Source organism: Dermacentor silvarum, chromosome 7, assembly GCF_013339745.2.
Source record: "Dermacentor silvarum isolate Dsil-2018 chromosome 7, BIME_Dsil_1.4, whole genome shotgun sequence".
In the NCBI taxonomy this organism is placed as follows: domain Eukaryota; kingdom Metazoa; phylum Arthropoda; class Arachnida; order Ixodida; family Ixodidae; genus Dermacentor; species Dermacentor silvarum.
Window position 1 is genome coordinate 26029082 of NC_051160.1, and position 27822 is coordinate 26056903.

Below are 27822 nucleotides of genomic sequence, written 5' to 3' on the forward strand. Positions count from 1 at the left end.
CGCTTTTGGTTTTGTTCATTCTGTAAGCATATGCTTATTCAGTATATTTGCATACAGTTTGGAAAGAGGGTAAAATGGCATTTAGTGTTTAAATTATTGGTTTAGCCCCCTTGAAATGCTCGGTTTTCAAACAAGAGTTTTTTCCATGAACGAACCTCGAGAGGCTGGGTTCCAACTAGGTTTTAAAACAACAGGAACATATCCTTTCAAGGCGCTGTGTACACATTTGCGGATGCCAAGATTGCGCATCTGCAGTAAAAGCATTGATGAAAGTAAGGATATTTAAGATGTGTTGCACACATCTTCGAACACTACTGATTGGAATTGTGCGGCAAAGTTGAATAAAATGCGCAAAATGTTTTAGTAAGACGAGTGGAATGGTAGACGGTTGGGTATTTTCACTCGGTGTAAGTATGTTGTTGCATGCAGCAGGTTCCCTTCTTTTTAACATCTGCTGTCGGGCCAGCTGGTACATGGCTAGAAATGGTTGCGTCTATGTCTTATTTTGTGCCTAAATCATTTCTAGTTCCCTTCTTTCATTGTTTTTGACAATGTGCTGCACCAGGCATAATTTTCAGATGGCTGGATAGAGGCTTTTTAAGCCTGCTAGGCATGAAATCGTTGATGTTCTCATATCTGATGTTTATGTAGTGAATTTTCACATGGGTCCCCCATCTTTAAACTTGATAAAGCTCACTAAAGAATTGAAAATCTTTAATCTATCCTGCAGCTTTATGCTCTTTATGATCCTGAAGATGTAAGAAATGCGGTGAAACTAAGGTTTAAATCTACAGAATTAATTGGTGCCTGAAAGGGATATTGTAAAACAACAGAAGTGCCAGAAGCAACAGCTTCTGGTCGATCAGCGGCAAATGCCGCACAATCTGTCATATTGGTATGGAAACTGTGTTAGACCTAGCTTTCAGGAGGAATGGTGTCCAGTATTTGAAGCAGTTTGAAGCATTTGAAACAGCATTTGGGCAATTGAAGCAATAACCGCAGTGTTGACACGATGGATACAAGAAAAGCGACAGGAGGAATGCTACCTTTTATATGTCACCTGTCACCTTCCTCGTGTCTGTCGTGTTTACGCCACAATGTTTATTGGTTCAAGTATTAAACTACTAGCCCGAGAACAACTTCTGCTGACTGCTGTCAACATCATTTAGGCATGGAACATTCATGGACATTCCTTGGGCTTTTTTTTTTTTTTTTGTTCCTCGCACTCTGCAGCCCCAAGTGCCTTCCTGAGATGCCAGAGACAGAGCTGCACGTGAAACAGTACTATGACCCCAACCTTCCATATCCGGGCACTGTTCTAGTGGACATCAAACCGTGGGCATTTATTGTTAACTGCACGGGACAAGAGCTCAGGTTGCTCACGGGTGACCATGGCATTTGGACTCTAGGCCAGGAGCAGGCATTTGCACCACCACCACTTCACGTGAGTCCTCGGTGCCAGAGATCGGAGCTTTAATGTGAAATAGAAAGAAAGAAAAAAAGTAAACTGGCTGTTCAGTGTGCTATTAAGAACTGCTGACATCACCCATATAAGCTGTCAATGAGACAATATTCTAGGTGAAAAAAAAAAAAAAGCCTGTATTTCATCAATTTTGGCAAGAGTAGGAACCCATTAAAGTGAATGTATTCGCACTCTTTCGGGCATGTTGGAACTCATTTATTATACAGGGTGTGTTCAGATTTATTTTATGAAGGAGCTAGATACTTTTAGCTTATAGCAGGTATTAATGTCACAAAACAAACATGTTTTGTGTAAGCCATGCTTTAAAGTGATGGTGCCCTCTGCTTAAAATGTATGTGGAAAACTATAGCACTGTGTTGTATATCCACAAGCAATGTGGGTGTAACATTATCACCTACAATAATACTAAGCAGGAGTGGCATTTTATTATGAAGCATTGGAGATCTTTAGCTTTGCATGATATGTGATACGTTATTGTAATATGTGGTATTTTAGGACATTGCCCCTGCGTGTCTTAGTAATATGGGTGTAAAATCAGCTTATCACTGCCATGGCCACATTCTGGAATGGCTAGTACTTTTGGCACTGCTTTGCAGTGTTGCAAAAATGCGAGGAAAACTTGTGTACCGAAGTGTTGACATCACCTGTCAGAGGATGTGGGCAACACTTGTAACAGGACAAGGCAAAATGAGAATTTTTTGCATTGAGTGAGGACAGGGATAAGATTAATTATGCACATATGGTAGAAAGTTCGCAATTTGCTTTTGGTGTTACTTGTAAAGGACATTAGTTCAAACTTTGGTGCTTGTCACATTAACCCTTTGAGGGTCGAATTTTTTTGCCAAATGCGACCCCCCAGGGTCGATATTTTTTATTGCTGACTTAAATACTTCGAAAGAAGCTATTTCGAAAAAAAATGGTCGTAATTTTTTTTAAAGTGACAGTAAAGTGAGGAAAAAATCGTTTGTGTTGTAAAATACACAATGTTTATTCATGAATAAGAAGATAAACGCACTGAAGAATGGTTGTGTGCACGTCCGGAAACCGAAACAAGTGAGAAGCCTTCGTCCTATCGCCAACAAGGTCCGATAGAGCTTTTGTGGCAAAAAAGGAAACGCAAAAACGGCAGCATCGTTTGTGTATATACGCCCCTGCCTGGGAACAGGTGTAATCGCGTTGCGGTGGGGGTAAACGATCGAGTAACAAGAGGTCACCCTTTGAGAGATTTGAAACCAGATAGCCATCAGTTTAGCGCGTGCAACAAGTGGGATCCTCCGTAGGAAAAAACCGTAACTTGCCGCCAGTGCCGCGCGCGCACGCGCCTGCATGCGCAAGCGATAGCTGACGCATGCAGGCGTTGCCATAAAAAAAAAGAAGAGGCATTGGCGCAAGTAAAAAATTCCACATGTTCCCGTCAAGGGGCAGCACATACCAAGCGAAAGAAATAATCGAAAGAATTGCGCACTTGTCGCCGCCGCGCGAGCGATAGCCGACGTGCCGTTGACATAAAAAAATACTTTATTGCCGTGTCATCCATTCCTGTCATGCTTTGCAGATTCTCGGTGCAACCCCTGTGTCTCTTGGCAGTGCGTTGATTGTCTTGTGGATCTTGCAGGATCCCTTTTTTCTGGCCATTGAGGAGAGCGGCACTCTTCACTGCTCCCTGCGCCCTCTGCTGGTGGACCCCTCCTACCTTCTCCAGAAGAGGAAAGGTGGCGCACTACCTGCCGACCTAGACGCCGACCTGCTACAGCTGTCGGTGCCCACGCCCGTGTGCATCTACTTCCGCTACCCTGGCTCAGCTTCATTCGCTGTGAGTGGCTTGCTCCTGTAGAGAGTTGGGAGGAAGATTTGAAGGATCACTGACATGTCAGTTTCGACTTTTTGTGTGTGTCTGTGTGGTAAATGAAGTTCCAAGCCGTCTAAAACCCTACAAAAAATACTGGCAAGCATCAGAGCACCTTGCATAAATTACTGTAATGCAGTCAAACCTCGATATAACAAACATGGATATTACAGGATTATCGTATATAACAAGGTAAATATAAAACATTCTTTACAAATATCAGCATGTAGCGAATATATTCTTATAACGAATATCGGATATAACTAATGAATTTTTGTGTCAGTTGCAACTCTGTTATAACGACGTTCAACTGTACTACTTGTTTCCTTGAACCAGTTTCTGTTTTGGTACACAGGAAGGTGATGCGTCGTGACGTCATAATAGGCAGGCTCACTCCATACCTGGAATCGCTGTGGTTGCCACATGCAAGTGCAACCAGGAGAAACTTGCGTGGCACTATTAATTTTTTTGTGCGCAATATCTTCATGCATAGCCTTATTTGCTACATGACGTCAGAAAATCTTACTCCATAACGGCTGGATATTGTTGACACCAGGTCCAGCATTTCAAGACAAACTTCAGTATAAAGTTAAAATATCTTATAAGGGTTTTACAGCCTTGATACTTGTTAAGTGTCATTCTTTTATGTGCGAGAAGCACGTGCGAGATATGCACTTTTAATATATATGTGAGTACTCCTTGAGCTAGCGAGCTTCTGTCTAGGTACAGGGAAATGGAGATATCATTTTGCTTGGCATTCACTGAAGTAATTTTTGATCAGGTTTATTGCATTTAAAAGAGATAGTCAGCATCTACTGACTATTGGGGACAAATATTTGACTTAGGCTTTTGACTTCATAACAAGAGGGGTGGAAAATTATACTATAAAAAGAGATAAAAAAAGTAAAGCTAGAAGAAGCATCAAATTTACAACTCTTTAATTTTAAAATGAAAACAGATGTCACAACATTGTACGTGGCACCGATTTGGACTTTCAAAAGCTGACAACGCTGATTTTTCTTAAGCACTAGTCTGGAAGGTATGCAAGATTTCCTAGCATTGTAATTGTATAGACACAGGAAACAAGAGCTAGACTAGTTGGTAATTATTCGTTATAAGAACTGCACCGCAACGCAAACAGGGACAAAGTGTATGTCCGATGTTCTTTTTGTGTCCCTGTTTGTGTTGCACTACTGTTCTTATAATGAAGTATAGTGTAATGATTTGACATGCTCTGATAGATACTGTTCAAAGAAATTCAGTATCTGTTGGTGCGTTGTTACGAGTTGGAGTTGTAAAGCCGGGGCTTCAATTCTTTTAAAATTGATACACTTTTTGTAATTAAGAAACATTTAAACCTTTAAAGCCCTAAATAAAAATTTTTCTTTCTACTGCGTGTAGAACTTTGTCCATTGTTGCATTTATAATATGATGTCTTGTTAAAAATGATCAATTTGTAAAGTCATAAAGCTGTTTGAAGCTAGGAAGAAGAATTGCAGGCAAATTCCTATAAATCATTCCCACGCATACTGATTAGCTGCCTTGGACACCAGGACCAGAGTTCCCTCTAGTCATGTTGTAGGAAACTCTGTGTATGCCACAGTTATGTCTGAAATAAAATTTTAATTTATTTTTGCTGTATTTAATTACCTCTCTCCACCTAGCAGGTTTTCGCTGAACTATTATGTCAAACATTTCCTCTAGCCTGATGTGTTGTCTGCTGCATTCCTTACACCATTCAACATTGCTCCCTGCAGGTCTGTCGGCTGATTGCCTTGGCGGATGACTTCGAGGGATGCCTTGTGGTGACTTTGAAGTCGGCAGTCTATCTCAGCAACCAGACGGATTTGCCACTGGCCGCTGCTGGCTTCACAACAAGGGTGGCTCTGGACAACCCGGTATGTCATGCGCTCACGAAGTGATGAAGTTGCTAGTAACGCTGTGTCTTCTTATCTGTCTTGCATCACATAATGCAATGCAGTCGACTTCCGTTAATTCGACCCTGATGGGACAGACGAAATTGGTCAAATTACACAAGAGGCAGGAAAAAACACCGAAACACACAGCTGATTCATTTGGCAGTGTTTGTGCAATTCTGGCACTCCTCGGAATCTAACGCACACCTATTTTTATGTATTCAAAGTAGAAAACTAATGTAGAAATGGCATTAGCGTTCCTAAAAAAAGTACAAATCTAAAATGCACCCAATTTTGTTATCCAGAAAAATGTAGCATGCCTCTGATTCTGGTAATAAGAAAAATATGAAACCAGTGAACATTACTTTCACGGAATAGAAATTTATTTATACCTAATGTCCATCGTCATAAACTCTCAAAGAGCACTTCATCAATGTCTATGAACCACAACCATAGTGCCAACCATATGAACCATAGCGCGTTTGATATTCTGAATTTATATAACTCCACGACAATCGCCAATGGGATGGTGGCCCATGTCTAACCACTTTGCTAGTTCATCTCTGCGACACACGCAATCCTCCGGAACTCCAGATACGCATGATGCGACTTGGTGCCACTAGCTTAGCATGTAATATAACTTATCTTTTGAATGAGCTTTATAATTGAAGGCTGAAAGCGGTGCATCGTCGTTGTCCTGCTATGCAAGAACTACTACTGTCGCCATCTTGGGATAGCAGTGGCAATGACACTGACTATGCTGGTTCTGACGGTAGGCTGTTGCAGATGCCTTGAACGCGGTTTTGGTTTTGTATCCGATTGCACCACACAGGCAATTTGGGGAAGGATTTTCTTGGAAAAAAGAAAAGGCTTACATAACACTGAACTAATTATTCATTGTGAGCTACCATTTTTGCTTGAAGATCTTCCTATGGCTGGCCGAAAATAGGCATTTTTGGCAGGAGATTAGTGTTTGTTCAATGTATCCACCACCACCTAAGCTCCCCCAAGACAGATACTGCTGCTAAACGGTCACTATTGGGGTCCCTATTGCGGTCAGGCGCATGTGTGCTCACCAGTCAAGATTGAATTATCCGGCGAAGGCCAATCAAAGGATCAAAATAGCAAAAAAGTCTAATTAACGGAAGTCTACTGTACTAAACAGCCCATTAGTCTGTCCTTTTGTAAACTTTTCGTGCATTAGCAAAGAGTTCTATCCTCTTGCTCGACAGACACAAGCCTGGACTGGTGTCATGGAAATGGCAGCAGAGTGCTCGCTGCCGCCCGACTGCCATCAGGGCCTAGGCGTCGTTCCCCTGCTGTTCTGGAATGGAAGCAACGGTGTCGACGACACAGAAGTGGACGAAGCCGTGTACGGCCGCCTCCTCATCAGCCTGGCTCTGAACCGCGTGTCCGCCGAGGGCGAAAGGAGGCTGTGGAGCTTCCCCTTGAACCTGGAGGTGGAAAACAAGAACATGCGGTGCTCGACGTCGGTTTTCAAGGCCGTCGGGGCATCCTACATGACCTTGCCCCTGGTGGTGACCTGTCACTCGAGGGGGGGAAGCGTTTATCTCGTCGTCGCTCGAGATGCCAATCCACTCTTGCGCATCTCCAATGCCACACGTGCCACGCTTGTGCTTGCAGAGAACAGCCCTACAAAAGGTGCGTTGCTCGCTCATGCTGTGTTGCCTTCGATGTCCTTGTCGCAATTCCTTTGTGTGGCTGTCTTGGTAGCTTCGTGCTGTTGTCGAGGGGATGCCAGTTTTTGCTTTCATAAAACTGCCTCCACCATCCGTACTTCAACACAACTGATTTCCCATATTCAGTGTTCCTGTGCTTCGAGGTGATTCGGCCTCGCCCTGCTATGTGCTCACCTACTGGTTAGTTCAGATAGTGGAGCAACTGCACCGGAAGTGTGTTGGTCCTGGGTTCAATCCCAGGACCAGGAGAAATTTTTCTTCAACTACGAAGCCTTCTGGAAAACCCATGTTTTTTTTTTTTTTTTTTTTTTTGGTAGCTTCATGCTACTGTGAGGTGGATGGAAACTTTTCCTTTCAAGAAAAGGCATTGCATTCAATTGTTGTAAAAGGCCGCACTTGTATCAGAAGCAATAGAGCCATGAAAAAGGCTTTATTTTTTTCATTTGAATCGTTTTTGCCAGGCTGGAGGCTTGAGTGAGTCTACGATCTGCAGCAGCATGTTCCAGCTTTCTTAAACATAATTGTGCACAGTTTGATTGTTTGTTGAACAGTTGTTCCCCCGTGCTGCTATATGAGCTCTGAACAAGAGGCATATGAATGTGTTGCGATACCTGTTCGTATTTTAATAGGAGTAGCTAAACTGTATCCAGGGGCCGTATTCTGAAATGATCAACTTCGGTGATACTATCGCCTTGGCCATGCCTCTGCCAACGGCGCGTACCGATTGGCTGCTTTAGCAAAACCATAAAATAAATAGCGCCATCTAGTAGTTCTGGTCTACGTTTATTCAATATATGTCGGGTGCTCCCGACATATATTGAATAAACGAACACGTCTGTGTCGTATTGCGGTCGATACACTCGAAAACAACACACCCGAGCCGCTCTGCACTTGCACGGTGCGCTCTCTTGTGCATTGTGAAGTGTTCGAGAGTGCGTGTTGGTATAGCAGAGCACTGCACGGGCTCGGGCTTACCCAAAAGGCCGGGCCAGCCCGGGCCGGGTAGGGCAGTTTTTTCACGTGCTCGAGCAGGGTATGTGCTTTTTTACCCGGGCACAGGCCGGGCTCAGACTTTCTGGTGGTGTGCGTGTAACGTGCAGCGAGTTATCCTCGCGCCTCTCGACTCTGAAAAACTTGTCTTTTTCGGTCTCGGGGCCGGATTCGGGCCGGGTTCGAGCCGGGCTTGGGCCAGGCTCGGGCCAGGCTCGGGCCTAAGGTAAAGGTGTGGCAAGCCGGGCGGATAACGTAGATTATTTCCGGGCCCGGGTCTCGCCATAAAGCTTTTGGTCGGGCTCGGGCGGGCAGCCCAACGCAAAAGTGGGCCCGGGCCGGGTCCGGGCTTAAAAAATCGGCCCCTGCAGTGGTCTGGTTGGTAGTGCATGCTGACACCACGGGCAAGCAGCCAGTTGATTCATTAAACGTGACTATCACTGAAGTGGATCGTTTCAGAATACGGCCCCAGGAGTTTATCTGGAAGAGTCATGTATACCTGACACTCCTATTTATGAATGACTCTGTGTACTATCCTACCAACAGTGATGCTTGTCATGTACTTGATGCTCTTTAACATATATGACTCTCGTTTCATTTCATTTATTTTACCCTCAGGTTCTTTCGACATTACAGATGGGGACGGGCACATCAACCACGTAACAAAAATGTACAAGAATATGGTACAAAATGTTTCAGTTAAATATTGCAGTGTAAGACATGAGAAAATACACAGTGTGACAAGTGTGACGCAACAATAACAATGACCATAATACTGACACGTGTCCTTCTTTATCTTTATCTACACTTTACCAGCTAACAAATGTTGAAAGTTATCGCTCAGCACAAGACACGCCTTCCTGTATCGTAAGTTTTTCTAATTTTATCCCTGGTTCTATCTGTTGTCTATGTTTTCGCCAAGCCTTGTGTAATGAGATTGCGTGCGCGACGTAAATAGCAGTGTACATTCTAGAACTTATGCAAGCACCAGTGATAATGCTGGAAGGTTCGATGAGTCATATAAATAGCCCAGACGTCTGATCCGCAGATCAGATTTTTTGCCAATCACCGACTGTGCTTGCCGATATTGTTGCGCGTTGAGTGTAACTTGTTTTTCTGGGCACAGGTTCGCCCAACAAAGAGTTAGTTTCGTGATTCACAGTTCTTGATTCACTGTGTTCTTCATCGTCACTACAATGGGACAATACAGTACACCATAACACACCGTGCATTATTACTACATTACTATCGCTTTGGTTTCCAGATCAGTGGCTGCTGCCCTCGGTGGGCCCTGGCTGTTCCGTGCACTTCACACCCCCCAGCCTTCTCTCCTACTGCAATGGCATCGCTGGTGCGGCCGAACCAGGAAACCCTTTCCTGCTGCTTGGATGCGCAAGGGAAGCCGAGCCGCACCCCGTTTATTGGAGCAGTCCAGTCGCATGCTTGGACGTGGCCAACCAGTTCGTCCATATTCCGGGCCTTGGAGACGTGCGAGTGTCGGCTCAAAGGGTAACTGCCACACTTCAGTTATAAGCCAGGTGCACAAATCCTGCTGTGCTGCTATAGCAGCAATTGTGCAGGGAACACAAAACAAAAAGACGATTACACGAGAGGGCACAAAATGCAAACTGAATTGAAAAGGAAACATATCTACCACAGAAAGCCAATGATACTAGATGGCATGCAAAAAAAATTAGAAGTGAGAGGACGAGAAAAAAGAATACTAATTTGAGAGAGGCCAACAAAACCAAACTGACCTAACCACGATGGCTATGTACTCGTGTCCTGTGCAGTACCACTTTCATTTTTGGGGAGAACATGCAACTTCCTTTTCTGTCGACACCACTTACATTTGCTTACGCATTGTTCAACTCCTTCTGGCAACGTACAAAAATTCTTCAGCAATTATAATTTCTCTATTGACCTGATAATCATTAAATTAAGCAATAGTTTAACACTGGGATAATCAGTTTGCCCATTATTTAACCAACTCGCCCAATCCTAAGCTCTCCGTGTTTACCTGTATGCAACTGTAGCGCATTAAACTTGCTTGAACATCAAGTCTTATGCAATGGCTCTAAGGACTGGCATCCGGTGAATGTGTGATGTCACAGAGTAGAGGAGAGCACTAGATAAGCTGTCTTGCCTCTTTATCTCCTTCGGTGCAACACCAGACACAAATGCAGTGCACCAGAAATATGATACTATCCACTACTGTTGCATTCATGAAAGTGTCCTCATAAAGTGCTTGCAGATTTGTTTTCTGTGGGCTCTGAAATATGCAAAAGCATGCATCTCATCTCAGTTTCGTATGCATGAAGGCTAACTTTGCTCATGTCTGTGGTTGACAATAGTTAAGAGTGCAGCCTATAACTGCATAAAACTGCTAACATTTGCTGAAGGCTACAGAATATTCAGTACTGTCATAACCTCTTCTTTTCTGCATCACCTAAATGTGCCTCATGCGATTCAACATAGTATAAGAACTCAGGTGTCAACTTTGTCATGACACACCAACTTCGTCTGGTTGAATCATCAAAAAGCAATCAAACAAGTGTGCCCTGCATTTGACAGCAACTGTCATTAACTGCCATGGTTCCCCGCATGGCACTTTGGTAATGGATTCATCAAGATTGTACGCTGACAATTTCCAGAGCATATTTGTGCCGCAAACTCTCTGTCGTGTTGATGCTTGTTTTTGTCCACTTGATAAAATGTATATGGTTTGAGCAATCTCCATTGATTTAATACCTGCTAGGGGAGTGCGAATAGTAATATTCGAGAGGGATTCGAATATGAATCGAATAGTGCCAGAAGTGAGTCGAATTATATTGAATATTGAATACTTTTCTAATAGTTTTCGACTAACAAAAAGTCATTCTCATAATGAATATAGAATGATCTTCACATCATGGTATATTCATGGTAGCAAACTTTTGTCATTACATTGCATGTTATGAAGTGTTATTTATTAAAAGCACATAGAGAGCATTCGGAGAAAATAAGCAATTTATTGCATACTCGGAACTAATTGGTGAATGTGAATGATAGCGGTTTAGCCGGGAAAGTCTGGAATTCGGAAGCAATGTAGCATGCGCCGATGTGTAAGCTATCATGTATTATGTCTCCAGGATGCCAGGATGTACGTCTGCAGGCATGAAATTTGTCGCACTTTTGCTCCACTTTTATGCTTGATCATGCACAACTTCTGACTTTTAAGGTATTCATAAACTATTAGAAAATTATTCATTTTTACGAAAAGTGGCTATTCAATTCGAAGACCGAATCGAATAATATTTTAGTTGTTATTCGAACTTTTCGAATATTTGCACACCCCTAATACATTCCAAAAGCTCACGTTTCTTCAGCTCAAGAATCTTGCATACATTTTGCCTTAGTGTTTGGCAGCCCAGCTGCATTTTAATAATTTTTCTTTTTTACTTTTTTCCTCAATGCAGGCTGGTCACACCACACACTTGCTCGTACAAGTTGTGAGCAGAGCAGAAGTGTCGGCAAAGGAGATCCGCAGTCGCATTGGAGAACTCCAGCCTGCCACCGATGTTGAGGTCCGCGGAACACCTGATGGAATGTCTGCTGACAGTCTCCTGGCCATGGTGAGTTGTTGACGGGAAAGAAAATATTTTGTGACTAATGCAATAGAAGGTGCCCTTCTTCAGGAAAATGGGGTAGAATGCAGGGCAAAAAATAGTCAGCTCAGAGTGTTGGACGCAGAATGCACGCAGCAAGACTTGCAGCTGAATAAAAGAATTACTGGAAAGCGATCAGCTCAGGGCATTTGCTTGAGGATTTGCGGACACTGGCTCAAGTATTGCTCTGCACCATTCCTTTATAATACCACTTATCATAACTAAAATAGCTATTTCTGACACCTCACTCCACATACTCATGATTAGACCAAATATTTTAGCTGCACATGATGTGACACAACAGAATATGAGCCCTGGAAGATCTTCATCTTCAGACTTTCCCCTTACATTCCAAATTTAAGTGACAATAGCAACTATGATAGATGTCATTCTGCATAATATGAAGGAAATATGTGCTTTGGCTCCCTGCAATTCAAAGCACGTGAAAGAATGTAGATTTTCTAAAGATTATTTTAAATATTCTTTCTTTGTGCAAACTGTGAGAGAATGGAATAAACTGCCGGAGAGAGTAGTAAGCTCGACTGATTGCAAGCAGTTTCGGACCCACCTTCAACAATCCTCGTCTTAGTGGCGCGTGATTCCAGTTTTTGTTACCTTATACAGTCAACGACTGATTTTCCGGACGCCCGATTTTTCGGACATGCCCGATAATTCGGAAGCTCTTGCGACACCGCCACGTACCCCATAGAGTCAATGTATGTGAACGTTTAAAATTTCTGACACAAAAAACCTTCGTCGTCTGATTTTCTGGACTTTTTTGTCATGACCGCAGGTCCGAACGGCATTAAAACTAGCCACCACCGCCGCCATTTTGATTATCTGGCCTCCTCAAACTGGTGCTCACACACAGGTCCGCTGGCAGCCGCAGCCACCACCGCAGCAATGCTAGGCCTATCTACTTCGACGTTCGCTACCAAGCTTCTTTTTGTTCCGTGCTGTGTTTTTCAGTTGAAATTCACCGCTGTTAGCAATGGCGCCGACTCCGCCTTTGTAATCCTCACCATTGGCTTCGAAGCTCGGAAAGCACAGCGCGTTGCATAATGTCGATTCCCAAAAGTCAGCTTCGCTGCAGTATAGCAATGTTACGCAGTAAAGCATAAGCGAAGTATTGCGGTGAAGCATACCAAGAGTGGGAAGGGGCAATTGTGACGGGACACAGTATGTATTCCTTAATTATACATGCATGCACCCGCCGTCTCCTGTCACAGTACGAGCACCGGTACGCCTAATAAGTGTATAGGAAGGCCTTCAGAGCTATTTCGGACGTGCCTGTGACGGTTTGAGCCCTTAAGGGTAGTAAAAGGCATGCATTCGTTTTTTTTTTTTTACTACCCGATTTTTCGGATGTTTTCGCGGCCCCTAGGGAGTCTGAAAAATTGGACGTTGACTGTAGTACTGTACTAAGGATCACAAGCTGATGTACTAAGCATCATGAATTGTTCTTAATATTGTTTGTGTATACCTGATCATATGCACTGCTGTGTGTTTATTGTTGTATAGCATGTAATACGTTATTGTACTCACTCCTATCTTGGCCCTGCAAAGGGCTGATAGTATGTTCACATAAATAAATAAATTCCAAAAATGGCTGCCATTGTAATAGATTTTAAGCAAACTATGATTTAGCTGCTCCGTGTTCATACTATAACTGTGTGTGGCTCAAGCAGTTTTTGATGAAAAGTTTGTTGTGCAAAAGTATGCCGAATTGAAGTTTCAGAATTCAGGGGATGCTTGACTCTCTCGCATCCCCTGATGTTATTCTCCCTGCATGGCTCTCGCGTCTCCTGGAATCCAGCTTCGCCGCTAGCACGTGCAGTGGTGGAAGTCGGTGTAGTTGTGCAGTAATACGAGAGATGGCACAAGTGTTCTTATGCTAGTCCCAACCGACAGCGCGTATGTTCAGGTGCAAGAGGGACTTGTTTCTCTCTCTTTGGCTTAGGGTCGGCGTCGTGCGCAGACTGACCAGGCGCTTGCTAGCACACATCGTGGGGCCATCTCGCATAGGCTCGGCAGTGGGACACCGGGATGGACGATCTTGATTGTTCTAACACGCCTCGCTTCTCAAGACTTCCTTGATTCCACAGCATGCTCCATCGGCTTGCTACATTCGTTGTGTATCGGCTAGCTGGCCTAATGTATAGAAAGTGCAGTGAAGGCCCGTTTGTTATTTTGTGTCCTTTGTTCCTAGAGCCCTTGAGACCCCACACATCATAGCAATAGAGCTAACAAATAAGCCAATAAATGTCCCAGCTGCATAACTCAGCAGATCTACTGGGAAACTATCACTCGACTTTGACAATCATCCTTCGATCGTTTCTGGCCAATTTTTTCAGTCGGACCAAAGCCATGTGCCTGTGGTGCCAGCCGAGGACTTCCCGCCACTGTCCCCCCTTTACCGCTCCCTGCGCTTTGCCTCGGTGAACATCGAGGAGCTCTGCTTTGTGTTGAGCGACAACAGCGACGTCGCCGACCACAAGAAGTGCCTGCAGGAAGTGGTTCGCCTTAGTTTGGACTCTGTGTCGTGTGCCTGTCGACCCAGGGCCACTCCTCCCACCATGCCCATGGGAAATAATCAACCAGATGCCTCACCTGCGGTCATCTATGACATCTTTACATTCATTGGTGGCGTACAGGTAGGCAGAAGTGACGTACTAATGGCACATTTGTCTGGTGCAATCGCTCTTCAACTTGGTTTGCAACAAATGCACACTCCTCTCAAGATTTGAGCCATAGAAAGCTCCCTAGTCGAACATTCAGCTGCTTCCAGAGCAGTCAGATAAGTCATGTGATCACGATTTTTTTTGGACCTTGGTCATGATCCCGCCTCAAAGGTGAGGCTGCCTCCGAACACTCCGAGTTGGAGCACATTGCTCTGAGCGAACTAGGTGGACATCTTCCGAGCGCTTAATTTCAACCACATAAATGTCAGTTGTACCACCACAGCGCGCTAGAGCGCTTGAAAGCGACCAGTCAAATGGACCATAAGGAGGTTCCTAGTCGACGAACGCATATATGTGGGATTTAGAATGGTCGTATCTGTACACCTATTATGTGTTCTTTTTTTTTTCCTCTTAATTTCTAGTCTTAAAGTGTGCCTAATGGTGCCTTTCGACCCATGTTGTGAATATTATATTATTGTAAAAGTAAGCACTGTGATTTAAATGGCCACCTGTCTTTTGAAAGCCATACTTTAGAAAAGGTTATTCAATGTTTTCTTTTTTTTCCTTTCTTTCTTAATGGTTCAATTCTAAGCACCTTTCTCTAGTTTAAGGGTGTGAGATTTGCTCGAAAAGAAAAGGGGGGAGGGATGGCGTTTGGACATTAAAATAATACGGTATGGCACAGTTTTTTTGTTTTTTTTCTTTTTGTGCATTAGGCACAACGCATCTAATGCATGTCAATCCGTTAAAATGCAACTATTGGTGCATTTGAACCAATGCATTGTGCCCAACATTCAAGTTATCAAAGAAATCAATGATAGATTGTATGCAGCAGTCTGTGTGGGCATCCCCTCATACATAGGATGCTAAGTAGATGTGACATGGTGCATTGATGGCAGCAGGGCATGCTGTACAAGGGCCTGACTTCACTGCATTCAACAATTGTATCGCTTACCTGATTATGGTTGATTTTTCTTTGAGCTGGTGGAACTGGCATCTCTACAAGATTTTAGGCTCGTACTGCTGGTAGCTATAACTTGAAGTGGTCTCTCCCCACCTATGTATACCTTGTCTACCATTTTCAAAACGTCCTGGAAGCAATGTGTGGTGAAGCTGTTGGACATTTCTGATTAAAATTTTAAATCGTTACCCTATTTGTGTTGAAATAGTGGCTTCTCACCTGCAGTTTCTGTTGGCGGAGTACAGAAAAGTTGCACGGAGTCCAATTATTCAAGCCGAGTATTCAATCGACTACTGCAACATTGATTCTGCTCACTTCCCTCGTGAATGGTGATGTGTTGTGGTTTTGGAGAGCCCAGTTCTGTTGGCGTAAGTGTTCAAAGTGACATCTTCACTAATTAAGCCTCGTGTACTGCGAAAATTCAGATGCTCACACCAGTATCTGAAGTTGACCCTTCGACCTGCCAGGTATATAACATTATCTAACCTGACCTACTACGCCAATGCTTAGGCTAGACTAGTGCTGCCCTTTACCTCTACCATTGTGGTGTACTGTTGCTGCCACTGCTGTCCAGATCACAGCATGTACAAAAATCTTGGTTGCCCGAAATTTCAGAACATATTCGCATGACTACATTGAAGAGACAGAATCTGGCGCCTGGCACCATAAACAGCCAGGCACCATTAACACCCAGAATCGTTTGTGGTAGATTGAGAAGTGAGAACCTTTGTTGGAGAGGTTTCGTTTTTCAAGACAGTTGCAGTTGTTGGGTATTTCCATTATTACTTGCTCTTCATGTACTATCAACCAAAAAAGTCTACGGACCAAGGCATCTGACAAAAAGCTGAATATCTCCACAGCCTCGAAACGCGGCCTGGTATTCCCATTTCTAGCCTCTACTCGTATATGCGAACAACATTGTGATGTACGGTTTGACTGGCTGCTTTTAAAGGCTGCTCGGATATTTAGCGTTTTATGAGATCCGGTGGTCGGTAAATTTTTTTGGTCGATAGTACATTCTTGCTAAAGGAGAGCCAGCACTTCCTATGGATGCTTTGGCCTCTCTGTCTGCATTTCTTGTTCGGTATTGACTACAGCTTTTCTCTTTGCATCATCTTAAACAGGTTGACAACCAGCTTTCGCAAGACGAGTCGTCGAACGAAGTCTATGATTTCCCCGTTGTGTTGGTGCCCAGAGATGATACTTCATCGACAGAGGGCGCGTCTTCATGCCAAAATGCTGTGGCGTCGCTGACGCTGTCAATCGAAATTCTCCGTGATGGTCGCCTGACTGCAGACTCACTGACAATCAAGTTCTCTCCGCTTTCTCTCTTTTTGGAAGACTCACTTCTTTATAGGTTAGTGGCTACTGTATTTTTCAGAAACTTTAGTCTGTGTGACCCACCACGGCAACAGAATGTTTTACCAACCTACTAGATAAACTTTTTTTTTTAGCATGAAATGTTTATAGGCAGCATGAATCAAGTGGCAGTGAAGTTGCGCCACACACCATCCATTACTTTAATCATGTCACCAGCAAAGCAATGAAGGGTGAGGAATAATCTCTGTGCCACTGCTTTATACAGGTATCAAACATGACCTCTCAATTCCTATACCAGTACTGTCAACTAGGCTAAGAGCGTATCAGCTCCGGCACATGTTTAGTATGAGCGACTGCTGCTTGCAAAACATGCGGTGTATATTAGCGCAAAGGGAATCAATCTGTTAAACATTTTAATTGTTTGCTGAGCATTCTTGTGACTACAAGTCGTAGAACAAGCCACGCCAACATCACAAGCACTGGCAAATGTAGAAGAAATGAAAAAGTTTGTTCTAGCCTGTTCTAACTTGTTCATGTTTGGAGTTAGGTTGACGGTATGTTGTCATCAATGTGGCTTACCATCTTCAATTCGTTTTGCAGGCTGGCCCGCATGTCAAGCTTTGTGCGTACAGCCTGGCACTGCGCACCTCTCCCAGCCAATCGCGAGTCCCGCCTTCCCCAGGAGGTGATAGTCGCTTCTCAGGCTCTGATGCGAACAGTGCCAGTGCGGGAGATTGTGCTAGAGCCCTTGGCAGTGCAACTCAGCATACATGCCTCGCTGAAGCTGTACTTGTCCTTGAACGGGACGCCATTGAGCTTTGCACGATTTAGCCGGAGGAACCTTGTGACGGGCTGCTACCAGCTGGGCCAGCTGTTAACACGGCACTATGTGACAGGGGCACTGTTCAGGGCAGGTGAGATCTGTGGTTGTGCTTAAAACTGCTTGTTACCGTGAGAATGTTTTTGACTGTCTAAGGGAACTTCTAGAATGGGCAGTAGAAAAGTGCATGGCATTTGGAAAAATGCCTTTATCTCTATACATTTACTCATCTTGAGGTAATTTTCTTGTTGGATGCAACACGGCTGCTGGATAAAAAAAAAAGGTGCAGCCTGCCGCGTGCATCGAAAACGGTGTGATCCGCCGCGGCGCCACACGTGGGGGCTGTTGTCTGGTATCGGCATAGCAAATGCGACAGGAACGCGCTTGGAACGCCGTCGCGCGTGCAAGCCGACGCGTTCCATCGCCGATGACTAGCGCCGTTCGGCCCAGCCAAGCGGCCGACAATGCAACTACGGCCGTCACATTCACTCCCATTGCAGCGCGCCCGACGCGGCAGGCTGCACCTTTTTTTTTATCCAGCGGCCGTGGATGCAATATGAAGGATGTCACTAAAGGGGGAAAAAAACGGAACACTAAAAAAAAAAAATGACGGTGCATGCATCCTTTGGAGATAATTGACAACGGTAATGCAATTTGCAAATGATAGGTGTGTAATTGGTGATGATATGATTTATGTGTTATGATGATCATTATGAAGAGTGACACATATTGGAGGACCCAAGTTGGCGTCAAAGAGGTTCACTGAAGAGCGGCACATACCCAGTGTGCACATATTCAGTGACCCATGTTGGTCCGACGGTTGGTTTTGAATCCGTCTCTCTAAGCACAGCAGGTCTGATGCTGTTTAGACTATTCGGTGACCCAAGATGGTGGGAAACTGTTAGAGGCACCGATAGATAGATGGATAGCTACCGTAAAGTATCCTAGGAATGCCAATACAGTAGACTTCCGTTAATTCGACTTCGGTTAATTAGATTTTTTATTTAATTCGATCCCAACTGGAGGTCCCAGCGGACACCCATGCATTTGTATGGGCCCAAATGTTTATTATTACGATCCTAAAATTGGCATTTGCCGGATAATTCGAACTTGACCAGACCGCACACACGTGCGTGACCTATATGGTGACCTCAATAACGACCCCGTTAGTGGCAGCGTCTCTCTCGGCAGAGCTTAGGAGACAGTGAATGCGTTACACGCACCATCTCCCATCAAATACGACTGTTTTCGGTCCACTCGAAGAAGATTTTTAAGCAATAACGGTAGCTCACAATGTCTGATTACGGTATTTACCCGATTCTGTCGGGCTCTTTTTGTTTTTCAAGAAAATTGGGCCGAAAATTGCCTGCACAGTGCAATCGGATACAAACCCAAAACCGCCTTCGCGGCGTCCGTACGCTTTACCACATAACATGACTGTATTATTTATTTATTTATTTATTTATTTATTTATTTATTTATTTATTTATTTATTTACTGTATTGCGGCGAACCTGACTTGAAAAACCGTGCGGCGAAGCTAACCTAAAGAAACCGGCTGCCATTCTCAAAAATCAGGTCCTGCTTAGATTTATACTTTGGTTAGAAGCTATAAGTCAATTCTATGGTAGTTTTCTACTTCGGAAACATAGAAAGCTGGCGCGCATTTGATTTGTAGGTGTGTTAAACTCGAGCAAATACTGTCAAATGAATCAGCGGTGTGTTCTGGCATTTTTTTCTGCATCTTGTTTAATTCGACCTTCCAGATAATTCACTCAATTTCATCGGTCCTGTCAGTGTAGAATTAACGGAAGTCAACTGCAGGATTAAAAACAATACAAAAACGAAAGTAAAAAAAAGAAAAACATTCTACTTTTGTTGAAACTACCAAGATGACCATTTTCAATGTGGCTATGCATCACTCATGCTATTCCGTTGTTCTGTATTCCTTAGCTTTATTATTGCTTGTCTGTCAGCGTGCTACTACCATATTAGCTGCTGCGCACATTCTGCCACTAAATGTTGTTGTGCATGAAACTTAGACAGAGCTCCGAGAAAACTGACCAGTTTGTTTGTATAGAACTGCCACCTATGTGCACAATGTAGATTCGAGATTGGCATGATAAGGCTACATTGAAACAACACACAGATGCGGACTTCACCTTTGAATTTGGTGCCTAGGCCACCTGGTCTTTCACCAGTGGTTATGATTAGCTAGCAATCCAATCTTTGTGCAGCACCTAGAGAGATTTTGTGGTTCAACGTCCCAAGGTAACTCACAGATAGTGAGAGGTAATATCTGGTGTGCAGCTGTGGGAGGCTTTTGATTATTTCTGACAACCTGGCATTCTTTAACGCACCCCTTAATCTAAGTGAACATGGGTGTTTTTGCATTCCGCCCGCTTCACAGTCCAGCTGCGACGGCTAGTAATCAAATCTATTACCTTGTCTGAGCTGCCACAATGGCAAACCATTTTTTCTGATTCTAATTTCAGGTTGGGTTGTGGGCTCCTTGGACTTGCTTGGCAACCCGACGGGCCTGGTGCGTGCGCTAGGGTCGGGAGTGTCTGCGATGGTGGTGCTTCCATACAGGGGCTTAGCACAGGGCCGACCCTGGGCTTTCTTCATGGGCATCTCACACGGAGCTTCCACCATGTTGCGTCACATCTCCTCAGGTGAGCCTAGTGAATGTACAGTCATAAACAGCTGACAAATACAAACAAGTTAGGGCTAACTAGAACGCATTCTTTTGTTTTGCTTTCATAAATAGTGGGGCAAGATTATGCTATAGAGTTATTATTTGCGAAAGCTATTCTGCTTTGTCATTTCTTGTTTGCATTTCATTTGTCCATTGTTCTGCATGCCCTCATGATTGAGCCAGAGAGATGAAGAAAAGAGCTATGTTAAGTTAGCCATAAAAGAAATGCAGTCAGAACTGCAACTGGTCAACCATAAGTGGAAAAGTTGGCACGATTCATGTTGCATCACACACTGCTGTGGCAGCACTTACGTCTTTTTGCTGATTTCTAACAGTACTCACATTGTAACATGCGCCGCCCAAGTTGCTGCATGCTAAAATAGCAGTATTTCTATTTTTGCTGTTCGTAGCTGCTTATGTCACCTTCAATAAGTAAAAAGATGACGCAGGGAAGTAAGCAGAAGTAATAGCTGTGCCATCTGGACAATGTCACCGTCATAGACTTCTACTGACATAAATCTCAACATTTGTCTGTCAATCGAAAGCCATTACTGCCATTCAGCATACGTAACATTCAATTTACCTGAATAGACTTTTACAAGTTCGGTCATAATGCTGTTTGGTAACTAATGAAGTTGCCAACATCATCCTGCTTGTTTCTTATCCCAACTTTTTTTCCTGTTCTAGATTTGATCATCTAACTGGGGTGTGGGCAGAATGAGATGTAGCAGTATTTATATTTACCACAGTGAAAGGTGTTGCCACCTCACTTAGTTCATGTAATCTAAATCTATTGTTGATGATAATAAGATGAAGTCAAGTAAGGAAAAAAAGAGCTGCAAATACAGCACAGCATAGCTTTCAACGCCCACGGTCTATGCTGGCCCGCATTTTGTTTCAATGCAGGTGCACTAAGTTCTGTGACACAGCTTGCCACCAGTGTGTCTCGGAATCTGGACAGACTCTCCTTGGATCCGGAACATCTTGCCTGGAAGGAATCACTCCGCACTGGTCCTTCAGCAGGCATTGGCCAGGGACTATCAACACTTGGAATCAGCTTACTAGGTATTGCCCCTACGTCGTTGTTTTACTTCTTGCCAATGTTCGTTTTCACTGGATTATCACCGTTATAAAGTTCTCACTCAGTGCAAGACGCACTTGAAGTATCCAAAAAATTTTTCGAATGACAAAATAAAGTTGTTAACTACTGCTGCTTCGAATGACACCAATTCTAAAGTGAAAGAGGTGTGTCTAATCAAATTGCGTGCTTATCGCGAATGGTGTTGTGTGTTCTTGATTATAAACGAACACCAGTGATTGCTCTGGAATGCACAACAAGACATATACAGTGGAGAACCTCTACAGCAAACGCCTTTACAACAAACGCTTCTACAACAAAGTGACCTGTAATGAAGGAATAATTCTGTCTCGGTTCTATTGTGAGCTGTGCAGTGCGTGACCTTTACGACGAAGTGACCTGTGTAAGAATGATTTCGTCAACCCCGAGCATTTTGTTATGAAGGCATTCGACTCCATAAGTGATGGCCTTGATCAGTTAGTAGATTCGACGACTGATGCCAGTGTTCACCGTTGTCGTTGCTATTTGAGTGTTACTTGTGTTGTGTTTCTGCGTACCAGTTTGCCCAATAAAGAGTTAGATTCTAAATTTGCAATTTTGGCAGTGCCTTGGTTCCTCACCGTCGCCTGTACAATGTGACAATACAGGCAATCAATACAAATAACCGACATACCTTGCAGGACTGTCTCAGGCACAAATATTAAAGGCAGCCAAGTTGTGTACCCAAGGTAAAGTAGAGTTTTAATAATATGAGGTGTGAAAATGACGGGAACCCATTTCAGAAGCCATACCAAAGTCAGTGCAGCAGACATGTACCTGTCAGCCTACTTGTCACTGTCTTTTGAGCTTTTTTTCAGTATGAAGCCTAATGAACCCCGTCGCAGTGACTCAATGGCTATTGGCGTTCTGCTGCTAAGCATGAAGTTTCTTTTGCACCCATAAAACATTGCCTTTACCCCCGTATTCAGAAATGTATCTTAAGTTGAAGCCCATGCTTGACTTCACTTAAATGACGCCTGTCGTGAACGCGCCAGAGGACATGCAATGAGCGTCGTGGGCACGTTCACACCAGGCGTCCCTTAGATCAAGTCAAGCATGGGCCGACTTGATGCATTTATGAATACAGGGGTTAGAGTCCTTTTAGTTGTCCCTTAGTGTAGCAGTTGTACGAGTCATTTAGAATTGCTGGCAGCAAAGCTTGGGTGATAGATGTGGTCATTTCAACTTTTAAGCATTAGCGTATTTGCGACAATCCAATTCCTTCAATCTGTGGGTAGTTGGTTGGAACACTAAAGAACACTAAGGTTGGCGAACACTAAGAGACAGGCTGTAGTGCATATGTAATGAAGTGGCTTATGTATATCAATCTGTGCTATCCCTGCAAGTGACTGGCTCTGTTCTCTACATAATTTCGCAAAGAAACAACCAGCAGTAGCTAAATATCCTCACTGCAACGCATGACACATATCCTCACCTCAAGTGCATAATTTCTTTTTAAAGTGAAGCTTCATTTGCTTTCCTCTTAGGGGTTTGGCGTATCTGCCCTATCGGCTCCTCACCAAGTAAGTAGGCCGATCCGACAGTGTAATACTAGTAAGCTGGGCTGAAGCTGGAGACGGTGTAATCGAAACCACCTCAGTTCCAACAACGCACGGGTCACTGCATATCGCACCACTCTCTTCCCGTGTGTGTTGCGCACTTGTGTTTGCTTTATCCTTTTAAAAAAGGTGGTTCACATAAAACATGTCTCAATGGAATTCCAGCGGATTTCACAGAAGCTAACACTGTCTGTGACAATCATTATCGATTATTTATTTTATAACTGACACTATAATTGTTTCCGTGGCAAAATGCAGGAGCTGTGGCAGGCATTGTGGATCACCCAATGCAAGCCTTGATTCACGAGGAGAGCCGGGGGCCAACTGGATTTGTCAAGGGCGTTGGTCGGGGCCTCATGGGAGCCGTAGCCAAGCCGATCAGCGGTGCTGCTGAGCTTGTGGCTCAGACGGGAAAAGGTGTGCTTCTTGCTCACTTTGACTCACTCTATTCACTGTTGTCGCTTCGCTTCACTAAATTTTGGAGGTGGGCGAATGTCATCCTTTTCGAATACAAGTTCAATACGAATAGTAAGTATCGAATATCGACTAGTCAAATGCAGACATATATATGTTTAGTGCTGGAATATTTAGTTTTATTTAATTCGGTACCACGTCCATAAATATTAGTGAAAAAAAGAACGGCTAACTTAAGGCAAAATTAGGATCAGTTTTAAACACACTATTTGTAATTGAAAAATTACATGAACAATCTCTCAACGTCTTTAGAGCCTGGTTGCTAGCAAGCTTTCTAAGAATGTATAGCTGCTGTATGACTATCTTTCCAATAAAGGACTTGTGTGCCACAGACACATGTAATAAGGCCTTTTGTAAGGAATACATCACTGGTTGTAGCATAAAAGATAAAACTGTTACATGACTAGACTACCATAAATCTAAATGACGGACTAAAAGCAAAAATCACACGTTGTCATGTAGGCTTCAGCCGGGAAACGGTACATAGCAAAGCTTGTTATGTGCCCATTTTGTTTCTCCATTACTTTGAAAGATATTGTTGTTTCACTTTTGATAATGTGCAATACGTTGTTTAGCAGACGAAGATCAGTAACCAGATTTTAACAGTAAGTTTGTACGAAATATTTGGTTAGTTTCGAATATTCTAGAATGGGGGGGCCCAATAGTTTCTTTTCGAACAAGAATAGTTAGTGTGTAGTATTTGATTCATATTCAAAATTTTGAATATTCACCCACCCTTACTTGCTTCGTTACGAGGAAGAAAACCACAAATTTATAGCTGATAAGTAGGCCTCCTCATGTCATCATAAACCCATCATGTCTTTGATGTTCCAGAAACTTCCGCAAATGACTGGCACAGGCAGAAGAACATGCTTTTGCAAGTTAACGTGTTACATTCAGCAGAATTTCACTGCTCTTTGTTTTACCACTAAAATTGAATGCATATTGCAATTTGGGGTGCACTGCAATCGTGGCATATCAAAATATGGCAATTCATTGGAATAACTTTGTTATCACAGCATGTTTCACTCCTGTGGTCACACTTTTCTTTGCAGGGATCCTGCAAGGTGCAGGCTGGGGTGATTTCACCCAGCGTAGACATGAGCCTCGGGTGTTGTCGTTTGACAATGCACCCTTTTCGGAGGCGAGGGTTCGAAGAAAGATTCTGCCTGACCAAGACCTGCTGCTGGTCTTGCATGTCCATCTGCTGTCTGAAGAGAGCCCCAACCAGCCTTTGATTCTTGTGCTCACGCGGCAGGTAGGTCAGGCAAACATTGTCACACGTTTGCCTGTCTTTTCATTGATTAATAGATAGATGAATCACTCAATCACCCAATCGATTTTGATGTCCCAAAGGGGCTATGAGAGACATCATAGTGGAATGTTTGTGATTTATTTTGACCACTTCGAGATCTTTACATTCACCCAAGGACCAATACATGTTTGATTGATTGATTGATTGATTGATTGAAACATCCCAAAGACACACCGGGGCTATGAGAGACACCATAGTGGAGAGGCTTGGAATTAGTTTTGACCTCCTTGAGCTCTTGAATAGGCATTAAAAGATTAGTACGCGAGGTTTTCTGCATTCCCTTTCATCAAAATGCAGCCTCCTCTCCCAGCAAATGAACCCATGGCCTCGTGTCCAGCGGCAGAGCACCATACCCACCGAGCGTCTGTGGCAGTTTGTGTCCATGTTAGAAAAAAAAATTTTTTTCATACACTGAAAATCGTGCAATGATGACTGACAGCGGCCTCTTGGTTATGTAGGCTGCTTCTCGAAGATTCCGTGTTTCACATTGTGTGCATGTTATTGACTGCTGCATATATACAGACAGAGTTGCCTTTCTTTTTTTCTTTTAAAGAATACTGACAGAAAAGCTTTCTCGTTTTTATTTCTTTATTGGATAGCTGTCAACCCATTAATCACACTATAGAGCCTTACTTCTTCTGGAGCGTAACAAATAATTACATTACCTTTTGATGCCATCAGTTCAAAATGCACGTCAAAGACAACGCAGCTTCAGATGTGAAAACGGAGGCTATTCACATCACCGAAACCTGATGCAGCGATGCCATAGTACCAGATGCCACTGACGCATACAAACACCTAATGGCCATGCTGCTAAAAGCCTATCGCATCCCTTTACCCCTCCCCCGGTACAGGGTAGCCAACCGGAGATAATCTATGGTTAACCTCCCTGTCTTTCTTTTACCTCTCTCTCTCTCTCTCTCTCTCTCTCTCTCACTGGTCCATTCAGCACTCAACCCAGGGGAGAGCAGATTTTCATGCATTTGCAAGAGAGGCACACAATCAGAAGGGCCAATTTGGAAGCTTTTGGTGACACAGTCATTGTATGACCTTCAACCATCATGGCCTTCAGCCACGTATGGCCTTCAGCCACGTATGGCCTTCAGCCACGTATGGCCTTCAGCCACATATGGCCTTCAACCTTGCTATACTTACTGGTGTGCTCTGTAGTTCATTGTGATATCAGATGACTGCTACGTCCACTTTCGGTGACGTCAATAGTCTCCTCCTCTTTCACATTCAAAGCCACACATTTTTAACGGGTCGCATTATTTATTTGTTGTACTCTCAAGAAATTGAGTCAACAGCTACCTAAATAAGCAAGAAAAGCAGAACACATTATTTTCATTTCAGTTGAACAAATCTGCATGGGTCCTGCAGTTAATGACAAGTGGGAGTGTACCAAACACGCTTCACATCTTTGTGTTCGATTATCCATGCCAGAGCTTTGGCATAAAGCGTTTTAACCGGTTGCAGCGCGAAGTTTAGTATCGCGGTTCTGAGGATTCGAATTCAGAAGTTGGCGTACTGTAACTCGGAGCCTAATTAACAGCATATTTTGCAAGTTCATTGCTGATGGCACTGTCACAGCATTTACTCTCCTTCATTTTAGCCGATATCGAAATGACTAGAAGGACTGCTCTCACTGTTCTTGTTTCTGCACATAAATGTGCTTTACGTTTTTCTTTTGCAGTGTCTCTGTCTGCTGAGCAAGACTGACGGCACACTCGAACGGTGCTTCTCCCTGGCCGAGCTTTTATGCACCGGTCCGCCCAGTGATCCTGCATGTGTGGTCCTCGACCACGGTCCACCGCAGTCAGGAATGCTGCTGGAAGAGGTTAGAGAAGGAGTGTGCTTGCTTGCCTGCCATGGCTAGTTGACATGCGCCAAGGCTAGTTACAGTTGTGTGTTGCAATCGTACAGTCAAAGAGACGGAAAAACACCGGACAGGTCAGGTGCCAAGTCTCAGCTAAACTTCATTAGCTTTGAAGGGAATGCATGCACAAGGTGGAATGTGTAACTGTGTGTCGCTGTTAGAACATGTGTTGCATGTGAGAAATGAAACGGTGGAACTAAGCTTACTCTACCAGTAATCATGTGCCAGAGTAGAGAGCTATGAATATACTAGGTTTCTAATCTCGTGGTGGTGAGTGACAGGTGCTATTACACCTTACATGTTCAAACCACTTGTAACCAGTGTAGAGGTGCCTCATCTGTGCCACAATGACTGTATTCCCAATCTGCTCAAAATCTTTCGTACTGTTCTTTTTCCTATTTCTGGACTATACAAAAACTGCAGGACAAACTGCTCAAAATGTTTGCACATGTGTTGCTTATAATGTACCAGGCTTGACTACTGCACATATAAGCTGTGGAAGGAAGTCTGCCTTACAAAGTGGGCTTTCTTGCACGGGTAGGAAGGCGCCTGGCTTTTAATTGGTGGCCGACCTCTTCTCTTTTGTCAGACATAGCCACTCACGGATGTCAAGGAGGACTTGCGCAAAGATGAAGGATAGAATGAGTGAACTGCCTATAGGCATGTCTTATGTGCATGTTGTAACTCTTGGCTGTGATTGCAGTATGCAGTGTCGGGATATACAAGTTGAACCTTGATATAACAAACGGGGATACAGTCAAACCATCTTCAAGTGCCTAGGACATCCCATTGTTACAACCGATTTTTGTTATAATGGGCTTGCGCAAAAAAATTTAGACAGAAAGAAGCAGAGTCAAACCCACTTATAGCATTACCAGATTTAACAATACCACTCGAATGTAACAATAAGCAGCTGTCCCACCCTGAAAGTGTGTGTTGTATGGTGGAATAAACCACATACTACAATGTTCCCATCCCGCATTATTGGCTATAAAAATTAAATCTGGTTATTGGGTATCTGTGCCAAAAAAAAAGGGAACAGTAAATTCAGGAAAAAAAAAGTGCGAGCCACTTGCTACCTCTGCCTTCATGCGGTGCACCCTGCCTTATGGTGTTTTGACTAGTCGATCTGGAGCAGGATATTTGTTCCGCGGCGGCAAATCCGGATTTCAGTGGTCAATCTGGAGCGGGTTTGCGCTTTGCACTGGTCGCTTCAGATCAACTCGCTCCGCGCTGAATCGCTCTCACTTGCTTTGCTGCTGAGGCACAAATTTTGGTGGAAATAGGACGAAAAACATACGTCACTTCCGCTCGCTGTGGGATAATTTGGTTGCCGTGGTACAGAGCAAAAGTCGATTTGTATAACGTGTGTACACAGACTTTTGGTATGATCCACCACAGAGCATTTGTGCTCTCCACT

General features: G+C 43.7%; 1 protein-coding gene across 1 annotated transcript in view; it reads left to right on the plus strand.

Moving 5' to 3' along the window:
- Positions 1 to 27822, plus strand: part of LOC125946863 (intermembrane lipid transfer protein VPS13B-like) — a 41535-nt gene that overhangs the window by 12623 nt on the left and 1090 nt on the right. The window contains exons 12-25 of the mRNA XM_049670967.1: positions 1234 to 1444; positions 3099 to 3296; positions 5087 to 5227; positions 6478 to 6907; positions 9200 to 9444; positions 11394 to 11549; positions 13937 to 14236; positions 16349 to 16581; positions 17145 to 17458; positions 19859 to 20038; positions 20968 to 21126; positions 22996 to 23154; positions 24267 to 24469; positions 26220 to 26363. Coding sequence (XP_049526924.1) covers positions 1234 to 1444; positions 3099 to 3296; positions 5087 to 5227; positions 6478 to 6907; positions 9200 to 9444; positions 11394 to 11549; positions 13937 to 14236; positions 16349 to 16581; positions 17145 to 17458; positions 19859 to 20038; positions 20968 to 21126; positions 22996 to 23154; positions 24267 to 24469; positions 26220 to 26363 — 3073 coding nt within the window. The remainder of the gene's footprint in view (positions 1 to 1233; positions 1445 to 3098; positions 3297 to 5086; positions 5228 to 6477; positions 6908 to 9199; positions 9445 to 11393; positions 11550 to 13936; positions 14237 to 16348; positions 16582 to 17144; positions 17459 to 19858; positions 20039 to 20967; positions 21127 to 22995; positions 23155 to 24266; positions 24470 to 26219; positions 26364 to 27822) is intronic.